Source organism: Bubalus kerabau, chromosome X (assembly GCF_029407905.1).
Source record: "Bubalus kerabau isolate K-KA32 ecotype Philippines breed swamp buffalo chromosome X, PCC_UOA_SB_1v2, whole genome shotgun sequence".
In the NCBI taxonomy this organism is placed as follows: Eukaryota; Metazoa; Chordata; class Mammalia; order Artiodactyla; family Bovidae; genus Bubalus; species Bubalus kerabau.
The window spans coordinates 164,004,949-164,030,607 of record NC_073647.1 but is presented as its reverse complement, the minus strand read 5'-3'; the positions used below and the strand labels follow the sequence as shown (position 1 = coordinate 164,030,607).

Sequence of the window (25,659 nt, the reverse complement as noted above, 5' to 3'; positions counted from 1 at the left end):
TGGGAAGCCCAATGTGACTGTTATCACACCCCGGAACGGGTGAAAACTGGGACGGTTGGGGATTGAAATTCCTTATAGCTGGTTGATCCGCTTTGGTCGCAGGTTTCTGGAACCAACAACAAAAAAAATCCCCACAATCTGGAAAAGGTGGAGTCACGACAAGAATGGAGTGCCCTGAGTTGCTCATTCAAACCCCTGGATCAGCCCTTTTCCTGACCTTTCTGGAAGGTGCCGGCAGAGAGTTTAGGCAGAAGTAGACAGTGACTGCCACCTGGCTGCCAAGCGCAGTAAAATGCACGTTAAATTCAGAGATAGCAACACGCAGGATGCTGCGAGTAAAATCTCTTGTGCTGACGGCTGTCTTGTCACTCTGCTGATTACTGTCTGAGCCACCAGGGAAGTCCTGATTGTGAACATACCCGTTTTTAATTCCGATGAGGCAAAACTTACCTATGTTCCCTTTCTTCTGTTGTTTGTGCTTTCCAAAGTCATAGATAGTTCCGTTCAGCCGCTCAGTCGAGTCTGACTCTGCGACACCATGGACTGCAGCACGCCAGGCCTCCCTGTCCATCACCATCTCTGGGAGCTTGCTCAAACTCATGTCCATCGAGTCGGTGATGCCATCCAACCATCTCATCCTCTGTCGGCCCCTTCTCCTCCTGCCTTCAATCTTTCCCAGCATCAGGGTCTTTTCCAACAAGTCAATTCTTCACATCAGGTGGCCAAAGGATTGGAGTTTCAGCTTCAGCATCAGTCCTTCCAATGAATATTCAAGTTTGATGTTATAGCTAAGGAATCACCGAATCGAAAGTCATGAAGATTTAACCCTCTGTTTTCTTTTAAGAGTTTTGTATATTGAAGGCCACTGTTTAAGGTCTTTGATGCATTTGTAGTTAATTTAGAAATCTATCCATGTAGTGGAATATGTGGTGTGGTGTTTAGTCGCTCAGTTGTGTCCGACTCTTTGTGACCCCGTGGACTGCAGTCCCCCAGGCTCCTCTGTCCATGAGGATTCTCCAGGCAAGCATACTGGAGAGGGTCACCATTTCCTTCTCCAGGGGATCTTCCTGGCCCAGGGATCGAACCCACGTCTCTTGCATTGGCAGACAGATTATTTACCACTGAGCCTCCTGGGAGGTTTTTTGTTATGTATATTTTTCAGTAAAAAAAAAAAAGAAAAAAAATAAGCTGAGGATTAAAATACATATTTTAGGGCAGATAAAAATAGAGTTTGCAACTTGCCCCAAATTCCATTTCTAGTACATGGTGTGACCCACGGCAGTGCTTAACGTGAGCTGGTCCACTTAACCTCCCTGGAGAGAACAGATGTTGAAATTTGACCCCCTCCTTTTATAAACATAGGGCTTCCCCGGTGGCTCAGATGCTAAAGAATCTGCCTGCAGTGAAGAAGACCTGGGTTCAATTCCTGGGTCAGGAAGATACCCTGGAGAAGGAAATGGCAACCCACTCCAGTATTCTTGCCTTGAGAATCCCATGGACAGAAGAGCCTGGCGGGCTACAGTCCATGGGGTCGCAAAGCATCGGACACAGCTGAATAACTAACACTTTCATTTTTTACTTTTTAAAATAAACATGTCAGGACATCTTTCCCAGTGTGAGTGAGTGTGTGAGTGTGAAAGTCAGTCAGTCCTGTCTGACTCTTCGCGATTCCATGGGCTGTCCATGGAATTCTCTAGGACAGAATATTGGCGTGGGTGGCCTTTCCTTTCTCCAGGGGATCTTCCCAATGCAGGGGTTGAACCCAGGTTTCCCGCATTGCAGGGGATTCTTTACCAGCTGAGCCACCAGGGAAGCCCATCTTTCTCAGGAAGGGACTCAAATCTAATCTTCATCAGCAGACACAACTTTTCTCCCCAGCAGTTGAAAAACAAACATCAATATTAAAATAAAAGGAACTTCCACCTCAGGGTCAAAAATCCAGAGGACTGAAGGCTCTATTTACGATAGCTCAGAGTCGGACACGACTGACGCGACTTAGCAGCAGCAGCAGCAGCAGGGCATGGAAGCAACCTAGATGTCCATCGGAAAGTGAATGGATAAAGAAGCTGTGCTACATATATACAGTGGAATATTACTCAGCCACGAACAGGGACGCATTTGAGTCAGTCCTAATAAGATGGATGAACGTAGAGCCTATTATACAGAGTAAAGTAAGTCAGAAACAGAAAGACAATTATCATCGAGTCTGAGTGAACTCTGGGAGTTGGTGATGGGCAGGGAGCCCTGGCGTGCTGCGATACATGGGGTCACAAAGAGTCGGACACGACTGAGCGACTGGACTGAACTGAACTGAACTGAATGCGTATATATGGCATATACATGTATATATATATAAAGATGGTACTGATGAACCTATTTGCAGGGTAGCAATGGAGATGTAGACACGGAGAACAGACTTAGGGACACTGTGGGTAGCTGGGGGAAGAAGGAGAGGGTGGGAGGTATGGAGAGCGTAACATGGTACATACATCACTATATATAACATAGACAGCCAGTGGGAATTTGCTGTATGACTCAGGGAACTCAAAGCCTGGCTCTGGGACAACCTAGAGGAGTGGGATGTGGACGGAGGTGGGAGGGGGGGTTCAAGTGGGAGGGGACCTCGGTAAACCTATGGCCGATTCATGTGGATGTCTGTTAGAAACCAATGCAACTATAAAGCAGTTATCTTTCAATTAAAAATAAATAGATTTTACAGAAAATGCAGAAGAGGGAAGGAACAGACCCTGTATGAAAAGCTGGGTGATTCAGCGTGATCAAGACTTTTGAACCATTCTCACATGAGCATCTCTTCTTTCCCTAACCCCTGGCTTCTCACCAACATCAGTTCAGTTCAGTCGCTCAGTCGGGTCCGACTCTTTGCGACCCCGTGGACCGCAGCACGCCAGGCTTCCCTGTCCATCACCAACTCCCGGAGCTTGCTCAAACTCGTGTCCGTCGAGTCGGTGATGCCATCCACCCATCTCATCCTCTGTGTCACCAACATAATAAGACTGTAAGCAAGGCTGGAGATGCCCAGGAATAGGTGCAGTGATAGCATTCCTCGAGGGATGCGTGGCTGACTCTAGCAGAAAGGGTGTCTGGGTGCCGTGAAACCACCGCCTATGTATTGCAGCCCGGGGCACTCAGCGTCCACAGAGCCCAGAAAGGTCCACAAGATGCTTGCAGAGGGGAAGAGGCTGAAGCTCTCCTTATTACACATCTGCCCTCTCCTCCCTGCTTTGAATGTCTGGCTGGAGTCCTTGCTTAAGTTTTATAAAAAAAAAAATTCAGCGTGCTGAATTCCCCTTTCTTAGCTGTGTATGTTTGGTACCACGCAAAGGGCTTCCCTGGTGGCTCAGTGGGAAAGAATCTCCTGCAGTGAAAAAAACACAGTTTCGGTCCCTGGGTCAGGAAGATTCCCCTCGAGGAGGAAATGGCAACCCCCTCCAGAATTCTTGCCTGGTGAATCCCTATAGACAGAGGACCCTGGCGGGCTACAGCTCATGGTGTCGCAAGGAGTCGGACAGGACTAAGGGACTGAATAGCAACACCACTTGAAAGTCAACGATGCCTGATTCCGTCCGTAAATAACTATGTTCGCAGCAGTCTCCACAGGTCATGTTTAGATATAAAAATAATTGGCGGATTTGAGCAAAGCCCAGCCTGGGCACTTAATACGTGTTTAATTATAATCATGAGGACAGGAGCTCCGGGCCGAGAGAGGAATTTGGACTTGCAGGAGCGGCATTCACAAATGCAAGGAGCTTCGGGGGGAACAACTCGTCTCAAGTGAGTAAAACAGTTTAACTTTACGATACTTCAGCTTGGGGGATGCTTATATTTTTGTCTGGTCAAGGGACAGGGGAGAGACTTGAGTGTTAGTTTCCTCAAATTCTCTGTATCTCTTTCTCTCTCTCTCCAATTCTGTGTCTCCATCTCTCAGTCTCTGTCTTTCTCTCTCCACCTCTCTGTCTCTCCTTCTAGCTCTGCCCTTCACATCTTCTGCGATTTTAAACGTGTGAAGATACGGGATCATCAATATATACTACTTTCTCTGGCTTCTTTCACCCAGCATATTTATCTTTCAATCCATCAATACTGTTATCTCTATGAATGGTTTGCTCCTTAAAAAAAATGATAATCTCTGAGTACTACGTATTCTAAGAATTTCTGGCCTCACCAGAGTTGATTGAGTCATTCACCTGTGGGTAGACACAAGGTGTCCAATCCTATTTTTCTGTAATGGAGTTTACGTATTTACTAATTTTTTCAGGGGTGCTGTTAATGAAGGAGGTGACTTTGGACACCTCTTTAAAGACTGCTGAAAGACAACAACAGTTTTATAAGACTGTATTTGTGTGTGATGTGTAAGGCTGCTTGAGGCTTCCTTGGTGGCTCAGATGGTAGAGAATCTGCCTGCGGGAGACCTGGGTTTGATCCCTGGGTTGGGGAAGATCTCCTGGAGAAGGGCATGGCAACCCACTCCGGTATTCTTGCCTGGAGAATCCCATGGACAGAGGACCATGGCAGGCTTCAGTCCATGGGGTCGCAGAGAGTCAGACACGACTGAGAGACTGACATTTTCAGCTTGTCAGCTTCATGCATTTATAGATCTGACGTCCAATTGCCTCTTGCCCATGTACCTACCTTTAATAACATTCTGTGTTAAAATTTGAAAAAAGTAGCAGGCTATTGAGGTGGGGTGGGGTGAGGAATACAGGCTTAATTGCAGCAGCTTCTTGGTAGACAGGATCTTTTTCATATTTATTAAAATCTGGAGTTGATAAGCACAGTATTTTGAGGCAGTAGGCATTCCCTTAAATCGTGAAGACAACTTTCCTTTCTGTCTAATTAACAAATAGATTTTGTTCCTCGCCTGTTAGGAAGGACTTTGCTGTGTTGCCTACAACCACCCATTGTAATTCTTTTTTTTTTAAAGTTACTTATTTATTTTCGATACACTGGGTCTTTGATGCTGTTCAGTTCAGTTCAGTCGCTCAGTCGAGTCCGACTCTTTGCTACCCCATGGAGTGCAGCACGCCAGGCCTCCCTGCCCATCACGAACTCCCAGAGTTCACTCAAACTTATGTCCATCTAGTCAATGATGCCACTCAACCATCTCATCCTCTGTCGTCCCCTTCTCCTCCTGTCCTCAATCTTTCCAGCATCATGGTCTTTTCCAATGAGTCAGCTCTTCACATCAGGTGGCCAAAGGATTGGAGTTTCAGCTTCAGCATCAGTCCTTCCAATGGATATTCAGGACTGATCTCCTTTAGGATGGACTGGTTGGATCTCCTTGCAGTCCAAGGGACTCTCAAGGGTCTTCTCCAACACCACAGTTCAAAACCATCAATCCTTCAGAGATCCTTACTGGAGGTCAAAGATGGCAAGATGGCCCTAGGAATTGGACATGCACACACACACACACAGACACCCACAGGATTGCCTCAGACACTGCACACCGCACGCTGATCTTCAATTTACCAGCTTCGTGAAAAGTCTTTTAAACCCTGTGATTCCCCAGGCCTCTCTCCCATAAAACAGAGCAGCTATCATTAACCCCTCGAGGCGAGCCGGGTAAGGTATTTTGAGGACCCAGTGGGAAGCCCTGTGTAGCAATGCCTTGGGGTTGAGAAAACCCTATAAACTATTAGGCGGAGTCATTAATCTTTACTACCTGTCATTTGGTCTGTGGGATGGGTGCTCAGCTGACAGAACCTCATTGACATGGGGAATTTAAAGCATCCCAAGGCAAGGGGATACCAGGCTGTTTCACTCTTGGGACTCTCATAAAACGGACCTAATTACAGCTGCCCCACACGCTGGTCTGTGGGGAATGAGTCTGGCCCCCGTAACCCCCAGGTCTACACTGTTGATCCTTGCAGTCTCCAAGCTGAGAGGCATGGGTGGTCCACCATGCTCAACCATCTCCCTTCCTAGAGGAGCACACAGTAGGTCTCACACAAACACTTCCTGGGCGGTTGCCTGCTCGTGGGTGACCTTTATTTTAGAGGCTCCAGATTGAAGGGTTTTGTTGCTGGTGTTACTTGAGAAAGTTCTTTTATTGACGTTCTTGTCTAGGAACCACAGGGTGTCTTTCTCATCTTTTTATTGTGTGACATTCAGAAGGTGACTGAGTTGCAAAGGAAGTCGTTACTACTAACTGGTGAAGAGTATTTAGAATGGAACCGAAGATTTAAGTTAGAGGGCTTCCCTGCTGTGGTGTTGGAGAAGATTCTTGAGAGTCCCTTGGAGTGCAAGGAGATCCAACCAGTCCATCCTAAAGGACATTAGTCCTGAGTGTTCATTGGAAGGACTAATGTTGAAGCTGAAATTCCAATACTTTAGCCACCTGATGCAAAAAACTGACTCATTTGAAAAGACCCTGATGCTGGGAAAGATTGAAGGTGGGAGGAGAAGGGGATGACAGAGGATGAGATGGTTGGATGGCATCACCGACTCAACGGACATGAGTCTGAGTAAGCTCTGGGAGTTGGTGATGGACAGGGAAGCCTGGCGTGATGTGGCCCATGGGGTCACGAAGAGTCGGACACTACTACTGAGCGACTGAACTAAACTGAACTGGTGGCTTGGATGGTAAAGAATCTGCCTGCAATGCGGGAGACCTGGGTTCGATCGTTGGGTCGGGAAGATCCCCTGGAGAAGGACGTGGCCACCCACACAAGTATTCCTGCCTGGAGAATCCCGTGGACAGAGAATGCTGGTGGGCTACAGTCAATGGGGTTGCAAAGAGTCAGACACGACTGAGCACACATATTTAAATTAGACCTGAATCTTTGTGCCCACGTCCTCCCCCTTGCCCTGAAACCTATAATTTAGAGTTGCAAATGAAAACCAGAAAGAAGCTAGGCTACTTAAAAAAAAAACCAAAAAAAAAAACACCTCATCTACACTCCTCAGGAAACTGCAATACAATATGCTCTAATGAAAGTATATCTTTACTTCATTGTTCAGTTCAGTTCAGTTCAGTCACTCAGTCATGTCTGACTCTTTGCAACCCCATGAATTGCAGCACACCAGGCCTCCCTGTCCATCACCAACTCCCCGAGTTCACCCAAACTCATGTCCATCAAGTCGGTGATGCCATCCAGCCATCTTGTCCTCTGTGGTCCCCTTGTCCTCCTGTCCCCAGTCATTGGTGAAAAAAAGATGTAGGGCTTAGAATGTTGAAAAAAAAATCAGTCACATGAAAAATGCAATGCTTGGGTTAGATATTAAGGGGCAGCAACACCTTCTTCCAACAACCCAGGAGAATGTGGTCTGATTTAACATTGCTTTTCATTCTCAAAGGTCTCACCACACTAGAAGACAATTAATACAGTCCTTAATAAAAATGCATATCAGACATTTTATTGTAGCCCTTCACTTTGATTGCTCAGTGCCCTCAGAATGAAGGGTTTTTGTTGTTGGACATACATAAAGGGTGGGAACTATGCCATCGGAGTGAGCCACAAATGAGGGATCGTGCATGACGTTGCCATGTTCTGTCTGCATCAACATGACTTGTGTGCAACTCAGCATAAAGAATTCAGCGGTTGTTTTCGTCCTGTCACCAAGTCGTGTGAGACTCTCTGAGACCCCATGAATCGCAGCTCGCCAGGCCTCCCTGTCCATCACCATCTCCCGGAGTTTACTCAAACTCATGTCCGTCGAGTCGGTGATGCCATCCAGCCATCTCCTCCTCTTTCGCCCCCTTCTCCTCCCACCGTCAGTCTTTCCAAGCATCAGGGTCTTTTCAGTGGGTCGCTGTAAAAAAGACAAAACAGGCTCCTTCGCACTTTGGAGCGTAACTGCCTAGTTATAAGAAAAATAACCGCTTTGTAGAAGTTCATCCTTTATCTGTTTCTCTTGTAGGTAACAGTAAGAAGCCATGAAGCAGCCGTTCTGTGGCTGGTAAGGAGGAAAACTTATAAACCTTCGTTACTCTCTGTCTCTAGAGAGAAGGGTGCTTTGTCCAAGTCTTCCTCAATCCTGTGGATGTTTCGTCTGTTTATACGTGATAAGCGCAGTGGGGAGAGTGGTGGGTGCTGTAGGGGTTCGTGGAGTCAAATAGAAGGGTTTTCTAAGGGGCTTGCCTGGCGGCTCAATCGGTAAAATATCCACCCGCCAATGCAAGAGATGTGGGCTTGATCCCTGGAGAGGGAAATGGCAACCCACTCCAGTATTAAAGTTAAGTCCCTCAGTCGTGTCCGACTCTCTGCAGCCCCATGGACTGTAGCCCACCAGGCTCCTCTGTCCGTGGGATTCTCCAGGAAAGAGCACTGGAGTGGGTTGCCATTTCCTTCTCCAGCGGATCTTCCCGACCCAGGGATCGAACCTGGGTCTCCTGCATTGCAGGCAGACGCTTTACTGTCTGAGCCACCAGGGAAGCTCCAGTATTCTTGCCTGAGAAATCCCATGGACAGAGGAGCCTGGTGGGCTACACTCCATGGGGATCGCAAAGAGTTGGATGCGACTTAGCAACGAAACCAGCACCACCACCGTGCTAACTTAGTAGGAATGACAGTGTATTTGGGAATTCACGGGGTGAGAGGCAAGACCTTTTAGAGATGGAAACAGCACAGCAGCAACCGTTCTGGAGCACTCTTAAGGATTTTTAAGGAGGGTCGTCTGTGGTCCCAGGCTTCCCAGGTGGCACTCGTGGTAAGGAACCCGCCTGCCAATGCAGGAGAGACACAAGCTCGATCCCTGGGTCGGGAAGATCCCCTGGAGGAGGAAATGGCAACCCACTCCAGTACTTTTGCCTGAAGAATCCCATGGACAGAGTAGCCTGGCGGGGCTACAGTCCACGGGGTCGCAGAGAGTTGGCCACAACTGAGCTGCTAACACATGGATGATTCCACAGTCCAAAATTTAATAGCATGTATAGATGTGTTAAATTTCATTTTTCAAACGTTAGAGGAATTCCTAGCACTTATTATTATTTTTGGCAGCTGAGCTCCCCCACCTGATTTGTTTTGCAGACATACTTTTCTGATGAAGGAAAAGGAAGAGTTATGTTATATGCACACATGCAGTTCACCCTGAAAAACCAGTTTTTCATCCTTTCTTCCTGGGCTCAGAGCCAAGAAGTTAGTACAGTCTCTGCTTCTTCCATCTGTGTGGCTGACAGCAAAGTTATGAAGTTATAAAGTGTATTAAAACATACAGTTGAGCATGAAAGAAAATCAAGCCTGATGAGCTGGCTATTAACCTCTGATTTTCCATTTTGTTTATACTAAGAAATTAAGTTGTTAGGCTTTTTTCTTAAACCTCTGTTCTTATTTCAGAGGCCTCCTGTCACTAACGCTGTTGAAAAATTATGAAGAATTTAATGTCACAATGCATTTAAAATTCATTTGTAAACTATAAGACCTTAGGGCTTCCCAACTGGCGCTAGTGGTAAAGAATCTCCCTGACGATGTGGAAGAGGCGTGAGACTCGGGTTCGATCCCTGGGCTGGGAAGATCCCCTGGTTGGGAAGATCCCCTGGAGGAGGGCATGGCAACCCACTCCAGTGTTCTTGCCTAAAGAATCCATGGACGGAGGAGCCTGGCGGGCTACAGTCCACGGGGTCACAGAGTGCACCCACACACACAGATCTGATTAACATAAATCATGGCCTAAAATGTTTTTGTGTGGTTTCTGAGTAAGGCAGCTCCAGGGACACTGTAGAAACACCATTATTTCCTATTTATTTAGCTTTTAATCACACTGTACCGCTTGCAGGATCTCAGTTTCCCAACCAGGGATTAAACCCAGGCCATGGCCTTAAAAGCCTGGAATCTTAACCAGTAAGTCACCAGGGACCTGCCTATGAATTCCTATTTTGCATGGGTGTTCAGTCGTGTCCAACTCTGCGACCCCATGGACTGTAGCCACGCACCCCCTGCAACCCCAGGCTACTCTGTCCATGGGATTCTCCAGGCAAGAACACTGGAGTGGGTTTCCATTCCCTTCTCTGGGGGATCTTTTTGACGCAGGGATTGAACCCGGGTCTTCTGCATTGGAGGCAGATTCTTTACCATCTGAGCCACCAGGGAAGCCAGTCAGAACACTGGAGTGGGTTGACATTTCCTCCTGCAGGGGGATCTTCCTGACCCAGGGATCGAACCCACATCTCCAGCGTCTGCTACATTGTGGGTGGATTCTCTACCGCTGGGCCACGGGGGAAGCCTCAGTTCCTGTTTTAAGTGAAAGTGAAGTGAAGTCATTCAGTCATGTCCGACTCTTTGCGACCCCATGGACTGTAGCCTATCAGGCTCCTCCATCCATGGGATTTTGCAGGCAAGAGTGCTGGAGTTGATTGCCATTTCCTTCTCCAGGGGATCTTCCCGACCCAGGAATCGAACCCTGGTCTCCCGCATTGCAGGCAGATGCTTTACCGTCTGAGCCACCAGGGAAGTTTTAAGTTACCTGCAAAGCAAAATTGAACTGATGGTTTCTGGGTGGTTCTTTTTTAATTAATTTTTTTAAATTGGAGGTTAATTACTTTACAATATTGCAGTGGGTTTTGCCATACATTGACATGAATCAGCCATGAGTGTACATGTGTTCCCCATCCTGAATCCCCCTCCCACCTCCCTCCCCATCAGTTGCTTCTGTTTGAGCTTTTTTTTTTCTTTTTTCTCCTCCACCCCCCGCCCCACCCCGCCCTTCCAGGCGCTGCTGGCTGTCAGCATCCCTGTGGTGCTTCTTTGGGAGCCTTCAGGGAATGTTCGTCACCAGGAACTCGAGGCCCAACGTCGTCCTCTTCATGGCGGATGACCTTGGGGTGGGAGATTTATGCTGCTACGGGAATAACTCAGTGAGGTAAAGAAACCATCAGGAAAAAAAAAAAAAAGAAACCATCAGGTAAATCGATAAATAAAAGGAACAGAAAAGGAAAAAAGAAAGAAAAGTCCCTGTGGATGGTCGTGCCCCGCCAGCCACGTCTCTTGTGTTGGAGGAGAATGACCTTCAGGGAGCAGGTTTCCGTCAGAACAGCAGAAGGCTTTGTCTTATGAAAGCTGCAAAGCATCAGGAGAGCGTTTGGCTTCATTCGCAGCTTAGTGTGGGGGCTTCCCGGGTGGCTCAGCAGTAAAGAACCCACCTGCTAATGCAGGAGATACGGGTTCGATCCCTGGGTGGGGAAGATCCCCTGGACGAGGAAATGGCAACCCACTCCAGTCTTCTTGCCTGGAGCATCCCACGGACAGAGGAGTCTGGTGGGCTGCAGTCCACTTGGTCTCCGAGAGTCGGACACGACTGAGCCGCTAACACACTTTTGCTTTTCACCCGATGATATCTGACAATGCGCTGTGTTGGACTGGCATCATCTCGCCTGGAGATGCGTTGCTTGGTTCTCTGGTTCCCATCTGTGTCTAACCAGGGATGGAGTAGATCGGTGCATTGATGTGTAAAAAAGGACGTCTTTCAGGTGGACTGGAAACAGAGTCAGGGTGATTTCCCAGACAGGATGCCTCTGAATCTTGCTCGCTTTGTGGGGCGGAGGGATTCAGAAACTCGCCTGCCGACTTCTCCCTCTGTTCGCAGCACGCCGAACATCGACCGGCTGGCCAGCGAGGGCGTGAGGCTCACCCAGCACTTGGCGGCCGCCTCCATGTGTACCCCGAGCAGGGCCGCCTTCCTGACCGGCCGCTACCCCGTCAGATCAGGTGGGGCACGGGAAAGGGACAGCGGCACGTCTCTTTAAAAAAAAATACGGGGGGGTGGGGTCTTTTTTTGTTTAGCGTTGGATTGCTCCAGGTGTTAGGGGCAGCAAGCAGGATCCTGCATCTTCCCTGCGGCAGGCGGGGCTTTTCATTGCGACCTATGAACTGTTAGTTCTCTCCTGGGGGTTCCAGTTCCCTGACCAGGGGTCAAACCCGTGAACCCCCCACACTGTCCCTCCCCCCACTGCCCCCATCCCCACACTGCAAGGGGAAACATGGAGTCTTAGCCACTGGACTGTCAGGGAGGTCTCCTGCAACTCTTCATGCAAACTCTCCAAAGGTCACTCGGAAACGTTAAAAATCCAAATTCACACGGGAGTTGTGTTCCTATAGCTGGACATCTGAAAGAGGTGTGTGTCTTGGCCAGGGGCCACTAAGCCTGCTTCAGTTCAGTTCAGTCGCTCAGTCATGTCCGACTCTTTGCAACCCCATGAATTGCAGCATGCCAGGCCTCCCTGTCCATCACCAACTCCCGGAGTTCACTCAGACTCACGTCCATCGAGTCAGTGATGCCATCCAGCCATCTCATCCTCTGTCGTCCCCTTCTCCTCCTGCCCCCAATCCTTCCCAGCATCAGAGTCTTTTCCAATGAGTCAACTCTTCGCATGAGGTGGCCAAAGTACTGGAGTTTCAGTTTCAGCATCATTCCCTCCAAAGAAATCCCCGGGCTGATCTCCTTCAGAATGGACTGGTTGGATGTCCTTGCAGTCCAAGGGACTCTCAAGAGTCTTCTCCAACACCACAGTTCAAAAGCATCAATTCTTCGGCACTCAGCCTTCTTCACAGTCCAACTCTCACATCCACACCAGTGTGCATATAAGTGACATGGTTTGATCCCCTGGTGGGCAACTTCCAGATGACCTTGAACGTGCCCTTTTCCAGAAACTCATAGTAAGAGCCCCCAGGAGGCTCCTTGTGTCTTAAAGCTAGCAGATTTTTTTTTTTTTTTTTAAAGAAAAGTGGGTTTTCATGAAAGCAGATGTGTCCAGTCTCTGGGGATGAGATTGGAACATCAGAAGAACCAGTTGAGAAGAAAGTCTGGCAGAGAAAATGGAAAGGAAATGATGGATTCCTTTTGATGAGTTCCTACTCTTCCCTGCCTCACATTCCTTCTCTCCCCACCACCCCCAATCACAGTTTCAACATGTAGACTTAAGCAAGTTGAGGGTCATGATCCCAACTAAATTCTTTTTTTCCATCATTAGTTTGGAATTGGGGGGCTTCCCTGATGGCTAAGTGGGTAAAGAATCCACCTGGCAGTGCAGGAGACACAGGAGATGTGAGTTCCATCCCTGGGTGGGGAAGATCCCCTGGAGGAGGGCATGGCCACCCACTCCCAGGATTCTTGCCTGCACAGACAGAGGAGCCTGGCCGGCTGCAGTCCATGTGGTCGCCACAATGAGACTGAGGTCCTCACCCACTGTCTGCTTCTGTGAACATAGGAATGGCGTCCTCCTCCAACCTGAATCGTGACGTAGTCTGGCTCGGAGGGTCGGGCGGGCTGCCCCCCAACGAGACGACCTTTGCCAAGCTCCTGCAGCATCGAGGTTACCGCACGGGACTCATAGGTATGGCCTTGACCTTGAAACCAAGCTCGTTCGGGTTCCCTTTCCTTGTGGTCATCCTTCCCAGGGAGGCTGGCTGAGTACACGGGAGTTGGCACCTCTTTGAGATGATACACGGTTGGGGGGAAGGAATTTAAGACACAATTTTTAGGGCCTTTGATATTGAAAACCAACTGTGCCAAGGATCTCAAGAAGGCACAGTAAGTATGCTGAGTGTTCGTTGCTCCTGAAATGGAATAGTTTGCAGAAAGGGTGCTAGTCTTGTGGTAGCATGGGTAGCAATGTTTAAGGGTGTCCCCTTGAACTTGAGACCCGAAAGCTGGAGTGGTGATCCAATTCAGGCAATACTTGCTCTGTGGACTTAGGTCGCCTGACATTCTATAACCTCATGGGGGTGTGTGTGTGATGAGTGCGACAGGATGACCCCAAGGAACTTTATCCCGAAGAATTCTGGTCTGATGAGTGATTCCTCTAAGATGAGACTCTGTGAGCAAAGAATTAGGAGACAGGCTGCTTGCTTGGTATGTGTGTGTGGTAGTTGCTCAGTCATGTCCGACTCTTTGTGACCCCGTGGACTATAGCCCACCAGGCTCCTCTGTCCATGGGATTCTGTGGGCAAGAATACTGGAGTGGGTTGCCATTTCCTTCTCCAGGGGATCTTCCGGACCCAGGGATCAAACCTGGATGTCCTGCCTTGCAGGCGGATTCTTTACCGTCTGAGCCCCCAGCGAAGCCTGCTTGCTTGGTATACCCACTGCTTTTAGGATTCTCAACGTGAATTGCAGGACTATTAAGTCATCAGAGATGTTCTCAAAAAAAAAAAAAAAAAAGGAATGACTTTGCATCCTTCATAAATGACAGAGGTAATTCATGCCTGTAAAATTCTTGGTAGCATCGTGTGAATGGAGTTTTCAAAAGCATGTTTCAGGGAACACTCTAGGGCACCTCCAAATCTGGGGTCAAATTCGCCTCTGCTGTAACCAAGTAATGAATAAGATGTTGGCCGATTAATAAATCTACATGATGAATCTTCTCCCTGTTAGTAAAAGCTTCCCCGCTGGCTCCGGGGTAAAGAATCCGCCTGCCAATGCAGGAGACTCAGGTTCCATCCCTCGGTTTGGGAAGATCCCCTGGAGGAGGCAAAGGCAACCCGCTCCAAGATTCTTGCCTGGAGAATCCCCATGGACAGAGGAGCCTGGCGGGGCTACAGTCCACAGGGCTCGCAACGAGTCGGACACCGCTGTCCACGGTCCCAAGGAGCACAAGATGCTACGTCCGCTGTAGCTTCCTTTTTTTAAATTAAATTAATGTATTTATTTTAATAAATTAATATTTATTTTATTAATTACAATATTGCGGTGGTTTTTGCCATACATTGACATGAATCTGCCTAGGTCTCCACCGTAACTTCCCTTTTAAAAAAAAATTTAATTAATTTATTTTAGTTGGAGGCTAATTACAATATTGCAGTGGTTTTTGCCATCCGTTGAGATGAATCCGCCCTGGGCGTCCACGTGTCCGCCGGAACTTTCTGCTGAGGGCGACGCCCCTCCTAGAAAGGGACAGATGCCGTTGTTGCCATGGCAACGTCTCTGTGTCTCCGCCCCCCCACCCACCCAGGAAAGTGGCACCAGGGTCTGAGCTGTGCGTCCCGTGACGACCACTGCCACCACCCGCTCAACCACGGCTTCGACTACTTCTACGGGATGCCCTTCGAGCTCCTGAGCGACTGCCAGGCGTTCCGCACTCCAGAGCTGCACCGCTGGGTGAGGGTCCGGCTCTGGGTGTCCACGGTGGTGCTGGGCCTCATCCCCCTGCTCCTGCTCGTCCCCACCTGCGCCCGCTGGTTCCTGGTCCCCTGGCCGGTGATCCTGGCCTTCGCCCTGCTGGCCCTCCTCTTCTTCGTGTGCTGGTTCTCCAGCTACGGCTTTACCCGCCGCTGGAACTGCGTGCTCATGCGGAACCACGAGATCGTTCAGCAGCCGGTCAGACTGGAGAGGCTCGCCTCGCTCATGCTCAAGGAGGCGCTGGCCTTCATCGACAGGTAGGCCGTCTCTTTCTGGCTCGATGCCCACCCCTGCCTCCCACCAACCCCTCACCCCGGTCAGAGACTCGCGATTTTTTTTTTTTTTTTTCCAGAGAAGTTGGGTACCGCTTGGTGATAGGTCCGTTGTGTGTGTGTGATATTTGTGATACACTGAACTCTCTCCTTAAAATAAATAAGAGTGTTAACTTTCTTTAAAAAAAAAAGATGCATTAAAAAAAAATGTTTTGATTTATTTTGGGCTGCGCGGGGTTTTCGGTGTTGCTGTGGGTGGGATTCCCAGGAGGTGCTTAAGTGGTGAAGAACCTGCCTGTCAAGGTAGGAGACCCAAGTTCCATCCCTGGGTTGGGAAGATCCCCTGGAGGAGGGCATGGCGACCCACTCCAGTATGCTTGCCTGGAGAATCCCATGGACAGACGAGCCTGGTGGGCTACAGTCCATGGGGTCGCAAAGAGTCAGGCACGACCAAGTGACTCATGCTTTTTTATACCACTGGGCCACCAGGGAAACCCAACAGTTAAATGTCCTGCAAAATTTGAACACTGAAAAGGGAAAGAAATATGTTTAGCTCCCTTAAAAGAAAAAAACGTAATTACTCTGTTTTAATCAATACTGTTTCTTATTCGTATACCCCCTTAGGTATAAGCGTGGACCATTTCTGCTTTTCATTTCCTTTCTGCATGTCCACACGCCTCTGGTCACCAAGGAGAAATTCGTCGGCCACAGTAAATTCGGCTTGTATGGAGACAACGTAGAAGAGATGGATTGGATGGTGGGTAGGTGATCACTCTCTGGTTTTGAAGCATCTTATTTACAGACTAGAGGAAAATGAGTCTCCATGAATGACATCAAATAAGGTACAACCCCCTGCATGTTTTTGGAAGTGGACGTGTATTTGTTGTGCTGAATTATATGACAAGCTGGCTCTGGGTGCAGTGAAATTTTCCGAGGAAAGATCCACGATTTATGAAATACAGGTTCTCCGGTTTAAAGAGAACCACTTTCCTGAAAAACTCATTCGGGGGACGAATAACATTGTGCTGTAGAGCTGACTCATTGGAAGAGACCTTGATGCTGAGAATAAATACGTAATGTTTATGTATTAGATATTATATAGTCTCATATCTCCTGCTTGGACTCTGTCATGTCCGACTCTCTGCGACCCCACGGACTGTAGCCCGCCAGGCTCCTCTGTCCATGGGATTCTCCAGGCAAGAATACTGGAGTGGGTTGCCATTCCCTGCTCCAGGGGATCTTCTTGACCCGGGGATCAAACCTGAGACTCCTGCATTGGAAGATGGATTCTTTACCACTGAGCCACCTGGGAAACCCTATATATAAGATATAACATAGTATATAATACTCAGAATATTATCTAAAATATATGGAATAATTATATAAATATATTTACACATACATAATATATTATTAACCATCTATATGGTTTATTGGAGGCTTTCTTGGTGGTTCGGGTGGTAAAGAATCCACCTGCAATTCAGGAGACCCAGGCTTGATCCCTGGGTCGGGAAGATCCCATGGAGAAGGAAATAGCTACCCATTCCAGTATTCTTGCCTGGAGAATTCCATATTACAAGTCATTATAATAATTAATTTAGTGCATTATGAAGTATAAACTGTCTTATATTTATTATATAATAAAGCTATATATGCTCTATTATTACATATGTATATAGAATATATATTTACAAATAAACATTAAATTTTTATATATTACAGCCTTCATTACGTATTAGTTATCATTGGTGATTTAACATGCTATAACACGTAGACCTTTTATACTTCCCTCAGAGCTCAGTTGGTAAAGAATCTGCCTGCAGTGCAGGAGAATGAGTTGGGAAGATCTCCTGGAGAAGGAAATGGCAATCCACTCCAGTATTCTTGCCTGGAAAATCCCATGGGCAGAGGAGCCTGGTGGACTGCACTCCATGGGGTCTCAGAGAGTCAGACACGACTTAGCAACTAAACCACCACCACCGTACTTATTATATAATAATATATTACATATCATCTTCTTATATATATTTGTATTAAATATATGCTTAGCATAAATCCATTACATCTGTCATGCTGCTACTGCTACTAAGTCGCTTCAGTTGTCTCCGACTCTGTGCGACCCCATAGACGGCAGCCCACCAGGCTCCCCCGTCCTTGGGATTCTCCAGGCAAGAACACTGGAGTGGGCTGCCATTTCCTTCTCCAAGGCATGAAAGTGGAAAGTGAAAAGTGAAAGGGATGTCGCTCAGTTGTGTCTGACTCTTCGCGACCCCGTGGACTGCAGCCCACCAGGCTCCTCCGTCCATGGGATTTTCCAGGCAAGAGTACTGGAGTGGGGTGCCATTGCCTTCTCCGACATGTGTCATATGGTTTCATAAATATATAATAAATAATTATACATATATAAAAATATCATCTTATGCTGTATCATATATATGGTATATTACAAATATATATATATCGTATATGTGGTATATTACACATATATGGTATATTATGCATATATATGGTATATATGGTATATCATGTATAGTGGTATATTACATATATATGGTATGTATGGTATATTATGTATATATATGGTATATGATGGGCTGCCGTCTATGGGGTCGCACAGAGTCAGACACGACTGAAGCGACTTAGCAGCAGTAGCAGCATGGTATATTATGTGTAATGGTATATTATATATATATTACACACACATTATACATACCACATGTATAATGGTATAGTATGTATATATGGTGTGTATGGTATATTACATATATATATGGTATATACAGTATATTACATATAATGGTATATTATACATATATGGTATATCATGTATAATGGTATATTATGTATATATGGTATGTGTGGTATATTATGTATATATATGGTATATTATGTATATTATGTAATGGTATATTACATATATATTACACACACATTATACATACCACATGTATAATGGTATAGTATATATATATGGTATGTATATTACACATATATATGGTATATACGGTATATTTCGTATAATGGTATATTACACATATATGGTATATCATGTATAATGGTATATTATGTATATATGGTATATATGCTATATTACATATAATGGTATATTACACATATATTACACACACATTCTACATACCACATGTATAATGGTATAGTATGTATATATGGTGTGTATGGTATATTACATATATATGGTATATTACATATAATGGTATGTATGGTATATTATGTATAGGTATGGTATATTATGTATAATGGTATATTACATTTATATATGGTATATATGGTATATCATATATAATGGTATACTATGTATATATGATATGTATGGTATATTATGTATAGATATGGTATATTATGTGTAATGGCATATTATATATATATTACACACACATTATACATACCACATGCATAATGGTATATTATGTATATGTGGTATGTATGGTATACTACGTATAGATATGGTATATATGGTATATTATGTGTAATGGTATATTACACATATATGGTATATCATGTATAATGGTATATTATGTATATATGGTATGTATGGTATATTACACATATATGGTATATTACACATATATGGTATATATGGCATATAAAGTATAATGGTATATTACTTATATATGGTATATTACAAATAGTATCTATTGCAGATCTACCATATTACACATAGTGTATTATCCTATATATACGAGTGTCTACAATGGTGATTTAGTGCATATTATACAACAGAAAGTAGGATAACAGTTATAGCGCTACAGGTAACCGTGTTGCACGGTTACAAGGAACCACCTAGCATTACACGCGCAATACTAGACACGCACCGGAAGACCGTCGGTGCACAGTGAAACGTGAGAGCTTCCGTCTCCCCCCTCCACCAGGAAAGGTCCTGGAGGCCCTGGACCGGGAGCGACTGGCCAACCACACGCTGGTCTACTTCACCTCGGACAACGGGGGCCGCCTGGAGGCGCAGGACCGCAGCGGGCAGCTGGGCGGCTGGAACGGGCGCTACAAAGGTGCTGCGCGTGGGTGGGCGTGGTCCCCGTGCAGGTGGGCGTGGCCCTCGCACGGGTGGGCGTGGTCGCCGCGCGGCGCCGGGGCGGGACCCGCCTGGCTTTGTGCCTGCGAGTTCAGTCGCTTCCATCATCTCTGACCCTTGGGTCTCAGCATCTCTGCAATGTCCAGTCCCCCACGCTCCGAAATCGCATCGCTTCTAAGAGATTTAATCTATGGAGCCTTCCTCTCTTTGTTGACCCCATGGACGGTAGCCCGCCAAGGCTCCTCTGTCCATGCGATTGTCCAGGCAAGAACACTGCAGTGGGTTGCCATTCCCTTCTCCAGGGGATCTTCCCAGCCTAGGGATCAAACCCCAGTCTCCTGCATTGGCAGGTGGATTAATGACCCACTGAGCCACCTGGGAAGCCCACACCTGGCTTTGCTTTGTGTTAACTCCTTCGCAAAGATTGTTGGCGGAGTTTTGTGTGCATTATACTAGCTTAGGAAGCTAGATGGGAAAAGACTGCATGTTTGGGGAGACTCCCAAGAGTCTACGACAAAAAATTTATTGAGTCATGAAAGCTTCCTGAGAGTAAGGGCCCAGGACCTCAGTGACTGTCTCAAAGACAGTCTTGCTTTTAGCCCTCTATGACGTCAGCAGTACTGACTTCATAATATACCTATCAGGACAGCGCTTCTTTTTTAATGATCATTACTGGGTTTGTTGCCTAGCTGCTAGAAGTCCGCAGCTGGAGTTTTCAAGTCTTGAAAGCAAGAACTTGGCCTCCGTGTCCTTTGTATCTCTCTGCGAATATATTTTACTGGTTTGTTGTTGTTCAGTGACTTCGTCATATCCAACTCTTTGCAAGAAGGGTATGGCAACCCACTCCAGTATTCTTGCTTGGAGAATTCCATGGACAGAGGAACCTGGCGGGTTACCGTCCATGGGGTTGCAAGAGAGAGGAATGCTCCTTAGATTAAATCTTTTAGAAGCGAAGAGATTTCAGAGCCTGGAGACTGGATGTTGAATAGATGCTGAGATTCAGAACTGAACTGGGTTTGGGAACGGAGCCCAAGAGTTTTCTGAATGTCAAGTTTTAAGCCAGGCATTTTCACTCTCCTCTTTCACTTTCATCAAGATGCTCTTTAGTTCCTCTTCGCTTTCTGCCATAAGGGTGGTGTCATCTGCGTATCTGAGGTTATTGATATTTTCTGCCTACGATCTTGATTCCAACTTGTCACTGGCATGGCCAGTGGCGATTTTCAGATACACAGAGAATGAATCTGTGGCGTTGAATGCCCCTTTGGTTTTTCATCTTTGGTTTCAGGAGGCAGAGGCATGGCTGGATGGGAAGGAGGCATCCGGGTGCCTGGAATTTTCCGGTGGCCAGCAGTCCTGGAGGCGGGGAAGGTCATCGACGAACCTACAAGCCTCATGGACATTTTCCCGACACTGTCTTATATTGGAGGAGGCATTCCGCCACTGGGCAGGTACAAAGGCATGCTTGGCCCTCGTGGAGGGAGATATATTTGCCCGCCAGGCTCCTCTGTCCATGTGGGTTCTCCAGAAAGAATCCTGGAGTGGGTTGCAATTTCCTTCTCTAGGGGGATGTTCCTGACCCAGGGACTGAACCTGGGTCTCCCGCCTTGCCGGCAGATTGTTTACCAGCTGAGTCACCAGGGAAGCACTTATTTGGCACCTATGCAGATGTATTAGAAAATTGTATATGTGTGTGAAGCGTGTTACTGAACCCTCAGTATTCTGCTATGATGGCCAGATGACTTCTTTCTCCTCATAGTTCATGGTAGCATTGCTTGTCCATTTTCCTCTTAGAACATGTTCTTACTTCCCCTATCATATTATATACTTATTTAGGCTCATCTCTGGCTGGTGGCCCTCGGGGTGGGAGCTGAGCCTCCTTCATTTTTATATCCCTCGCAGCATCTAGATACTTAGTCACTTCAGTCGTGTCCGACTCTTTGGGACCCCGTGGACTGTAGCCCCGCCAGGCTCCTCTGTCCATGGGATGCTCCAGGCAAGAATCCTGGAGTGGGTTGTCATGCCCTCCTCTGGGGGATCTTCCCGACCCAGGGATTGAACCCAGGTCTCCTGCAGTGGAGGCAGATTCTTTACCATCTGAGCCACCAGGGAAGCCTGCAATATATAGACAATTAAGTAAATATTTGCTACATGAATTCCCAAATAAAAGTAGGTATGTGTCAATCTATATGTGATGAAGTTTGCTGCATTTCTGTATGGGATTTGAAATGAACAAATGAAGTAGAAATATCGACTCAATGGATGTGAATCTGAGCAAACTCTAGGAGATATTGGAGAACAGAAGGGTCTGGAAGGATGCAGTCCACGGGGTTGCAAAGAGTGAGACACGACTGAGCAACTGAATAACATGTCTGTTTATTTGAGGCAGGGTTTCTGTTGAATCAAATGAGTGTTGTTGTTCAGTCGCTCAGTCGTGTCTGACTCTTTGTGACCCCATGGACTGTAGCTCGCCAGGCTTCCCTGTCCTTCACCATCTCCTGGAGTTTGCTCAAACTCATGTCTACTGACTCAGTGATGCCATCCAACCTTCTCATCCTCTGTCATCCCCTTCTCCTCCCGCCTTCAATCTTTCCCAGCATCAGGGTCTTTTCCAATGAGTTGGCTCTTTGCATCAGGTGGCCAAAGTCTTGGAGCTTCAGTTTCTGCATCAGTCCTTCCAATGAATATTCAGGACTGATCTCCTTTAGGATGGACTGGTTGGATCTCCTTGCAGTCCAAGGGACTCTCAAGAGTCTTCTCCAGCATCATCATTCAAAAGCATCAATTCTTGGGCACTCAGCCTTGTTTATGGTCCAACTCTCACGTCCATACATGACTCCTGGAAAAACCATAGCTCTAACTGTGAGTGTAAAGCGCTCAATTGTCTAATCCATGGGACTCGTTCATGGTGTCTGACAAGGGACCAGAGTCATAGTTCCAGCTGCTCACCTCTCCCACTGTCTTAGAAACTGTGTAATGCGTTACACTTCTTCTTCATCTTTATTAACTGAGAAATAAGTGAAAATGCGTGTTGAGTTTTCAAAGGGATTTTCCTTGTTCTTGTCCGCTCCTGCCCCCTCCTGCCTCCCCTTCCCACGCCTCCTCCTCTGCCTTCTGCTTCTTTTTCTTGTTCTTCCAGCTCGCTTCTCTCTTCCTCCTCCTCCTCTCGTGTCGTAAAACGGCGAGACTCGACCACGCCTCCCTCACCGCTCTCTGCGTCTCCGCTTCTCTCCCCAGAGTGATTGACGGCCGAAACCTCATGCCGCTCTTGGAAGGCAGGGTCTCCCGCTCGGAACACGAGTTCCTCTTCCACTACTGCGGGGTTTCCCTGCACACGGCCAGGTGGTATCAGAAGGACTGTGAGTATGAGGGTGACCGACACGTGGGGACACGGCAAGGACACCTCCTTGTCTCTTTCGTCTCCTGGGGGAGGGCGCAGTCTGTGCAGTGAATACCCCTTGTCACGATTGTTCTACATCCTGCAGAAAGTGACTTAAACACAGCTGTTCGTTATGGTAGAAATCACAGTAGGATTTTAGAGGTATGTCTGTGCCTGTGTGTCCCTAAGCTCTTGTGCATAATTATGACAAAGGGAGGAAGGAGGCCAGGCAGAGACAGAGAGCAAATGAATTCCCGTAACATAGGATGCTGAGATGGTTAGCAACAAAAGCTAACGTCTTTGGTCGAACCCAGACATCAGTCACGAACTCCCACTTTCTTCAAGCAAACAGATATAAATGGAAAAATGGCATCTATTTCCTCACATCTGTAAAAAAGCTCTTTTGGAGACATTCCAGATTTTTTACTGGATTTGGCGATTTGCTGAAAAGATATCAATGTTCGCACGTATGATCCATCCTTCGTGCTGTGATCTGTTCTTTGAGTCAGTATGGATGAGTCTTCCATGTAAAATAAAAACAAGGAAAAATCTCTTCCTTTTAGACTACTTATCAGTTAGAGTTAGTTCAGTGGTGAAACTGAAAGTGAAGTCGCTCAGTCGTGTCCGACTCTTTGCAACCCCATGGACTGTAGCCCATCAGGCTCCTCCGTCCATGGGATTTTCCAGGCAAGAGTGCTGGAGTGGATCGCCATTTCCTTCTCCAGGGAATTCGGTGGTAAGGAACAACAGAAAAAACACCCTCTGCCCCTGAGAAATAAAGCCTCCCAAATTTTACTAGTGAGGGTTAAACAAATAGAATTTGATTCATTTTTTTCTTAATAAGGATTCTAGAAATTGGGAGCAGAGGGCTGACACAGTGTTCAAGGCCATTATCAGGGACCTGTGGTGGTGGTTTCTGTTCCCATTAAAGCACTTTTGTCATGTCAGCTTCCATGCTCATGTTTCTGACCCCATGGCTGCAAAACGGCTGCTGTTCCTCCAGCCATCACACTTACGCTTCACCCAGGAAGTAGAGAGAAGAGCAAAAGGGGTAAAGGATTCAGCCAGGGGATTTAGTCTAATTTAATTCAAAAAACACAGCTGTCCCACAAGAGCCTAGCAGAGGACTTCCGTAGAAGTCTGGTTGATCAGAGACTGGGGTGTGGTTATGTTTTCTGTTTGAAACAGGCCTCTGGAAATGGAATTGGTAAGCAATGACATGAAAGACAGAGAGAGAGAGAGAGAGAGAGAGAAAGAAGAGAAGGGAGAGAGTGAGGAAAGAGGGAAGGAAGGAGAGGGGATAGATGACAGACAAATATATTTATATATTTAATATAATATTATATTAAATATATAAATATATATTATATATAATATAATACATATATAAAAATAATATATATATTATATAGATCTATAGATGTATGATAGAATAGAGAGTTGGATAAATAGATGATAGAAAAGAAGAAAAAGAGGAAGGGAAGATGGAGAAAGAGGAGGGAAGAAGAGAGGGAAGAAAAAAGGAAGGAAGGAAGAGTGAAAGAAAGGGAGAAGGAAAGAAGAAAGAACAAGGAAGGATTGATCTTACCAAATGACTTTTGCCAGTTTAAGATCTGCAAGTGGTATTTAGCCTTAGAAAAGTTTGCATTTGCCCATGCCAAGTCGAACTGAGTTAGTTTGAATGATCATTTCTGCGATGAAAGCGGCCATTCACGTTGTAACTATTGTCTCTCAAGGCTCTCAGGGTGGGATAAAAAGTCTTCAAGTTGCCTGTGAAATTGTGGATCGTTTTTACAGTCGAAGAAATAACAACCCTGCTGTGTAATGCTCTGTGAAAGATTTTCAGTTGCTAGCAAAAGCATTGGCTATAAATATATATAATTTTGTTGGAGTGTGATTGCTTTGCAATTTTACGTTAGTTTCTGCTGTACAAGTGAATCAACCATATGTTTACATATCTCTCCTCCCTCTTAAGCCTTCCTCCTTCCCTATGTCATGACAGAGCCCCGAGCTGAGCTCCCTGTGCTATATAGCAGCTTGCCACTAGCTATTGATTTTTAATGGAAAAAAAAAATCCTAAAATAATAACAAAGACAGCATCCCAGTGGGGCTCTGTCTTCCAGGTGCAACCGTGTGGAAGGTGCATTTCGTGACGCCCAAGTTCTCCCCGGAGGGAGCGGGCGCCTGCTACGGGAGTGGAGTCTGTCCATGTTCGGGTGACGTCACCTACCACGACCCTCCTCTGCTCTTCGACATCTCGAGAGACCCTTCCGAGTCGAGACCTCTCAACCCCGACAACGAAGCCCTGTTTGACTCCGTGGTCAAGAAGGTCGAAGCGGGCGTAAGACAGCACCGTGGGACCCTCACGCCGGTCCCTCAGCAGCTCTCCGTGTTCAACGCCCTTTGGAAACCGTGGCTGCAGCCCTGCTGCGGGACCTTCCCCTTCTGTGGCTGCAACAGGGTGGATGACATCCTATCCGCAGCGTGGTGAGCAGAGAGGGGCTGCTTCTTACCAACCAGCAACACGCTGTTAACCACAGAGCTCTCAGCTGCGTCATGCATTCCGCTGGGGATCAAACAGGATGCCCCTCTGTCATTTCCTCTTTAAAATCCTCAGATTTCAGATCTTTCCTCAAGTCATCATTTTACCTTTTTTATGTATGATTGTGTCCTTGTTCAAGGACGAAGACAGATCGAGAGGGCCTTCTGCAGAGTCACAAGAATCTCGAGGATACCTTCCACAAAAAATGATTAGAAGCAGCCCTTTTGACATCACTCTCTTCACTTTCTCAGTGTTGTTTGAAATGTCTACACGCAGACCCTAAACCCAGAGACACTGTTGTTGCATCCGAGCTTAGACGAGTTTGGCAAGCTTCTTGTTCTACATCATGGAG

At 46.7% G+C, this 25,659-nt stretch overlaps 1 protein-coding gene across 1 annotated transcript; it reads left to right on the top strand.

Annotated features, from left to right (window-relative positions):
- The first annotated feature begins 10,717 nt into the window (after positions 1–10,717).
- Positions 10,718–25,256, top strand: ARSH (arylsulfatase family member H). Its single transcript, XM_055565460.1, has 9 exons — positions 10,718–10,815; positions 11,539–11,660; positions 13,160–13,285; positions 14,903–15,326; positions 15,966–16,102; positions 19,232–19,366; positions 20,675–20,837; positions 22,624–22,745; positions 24,889–25,256. The coding sequence occupies exons 1-9, from the start codon at positions 10,718–10,720 to the stop codon at positions 25,254–25,256; spliced, it is 1,695 nt and encodes a 564-aa protein (XP_055421435.1).
- Positions 25,257–25,659: the final 403 nt, after the last annotated feature.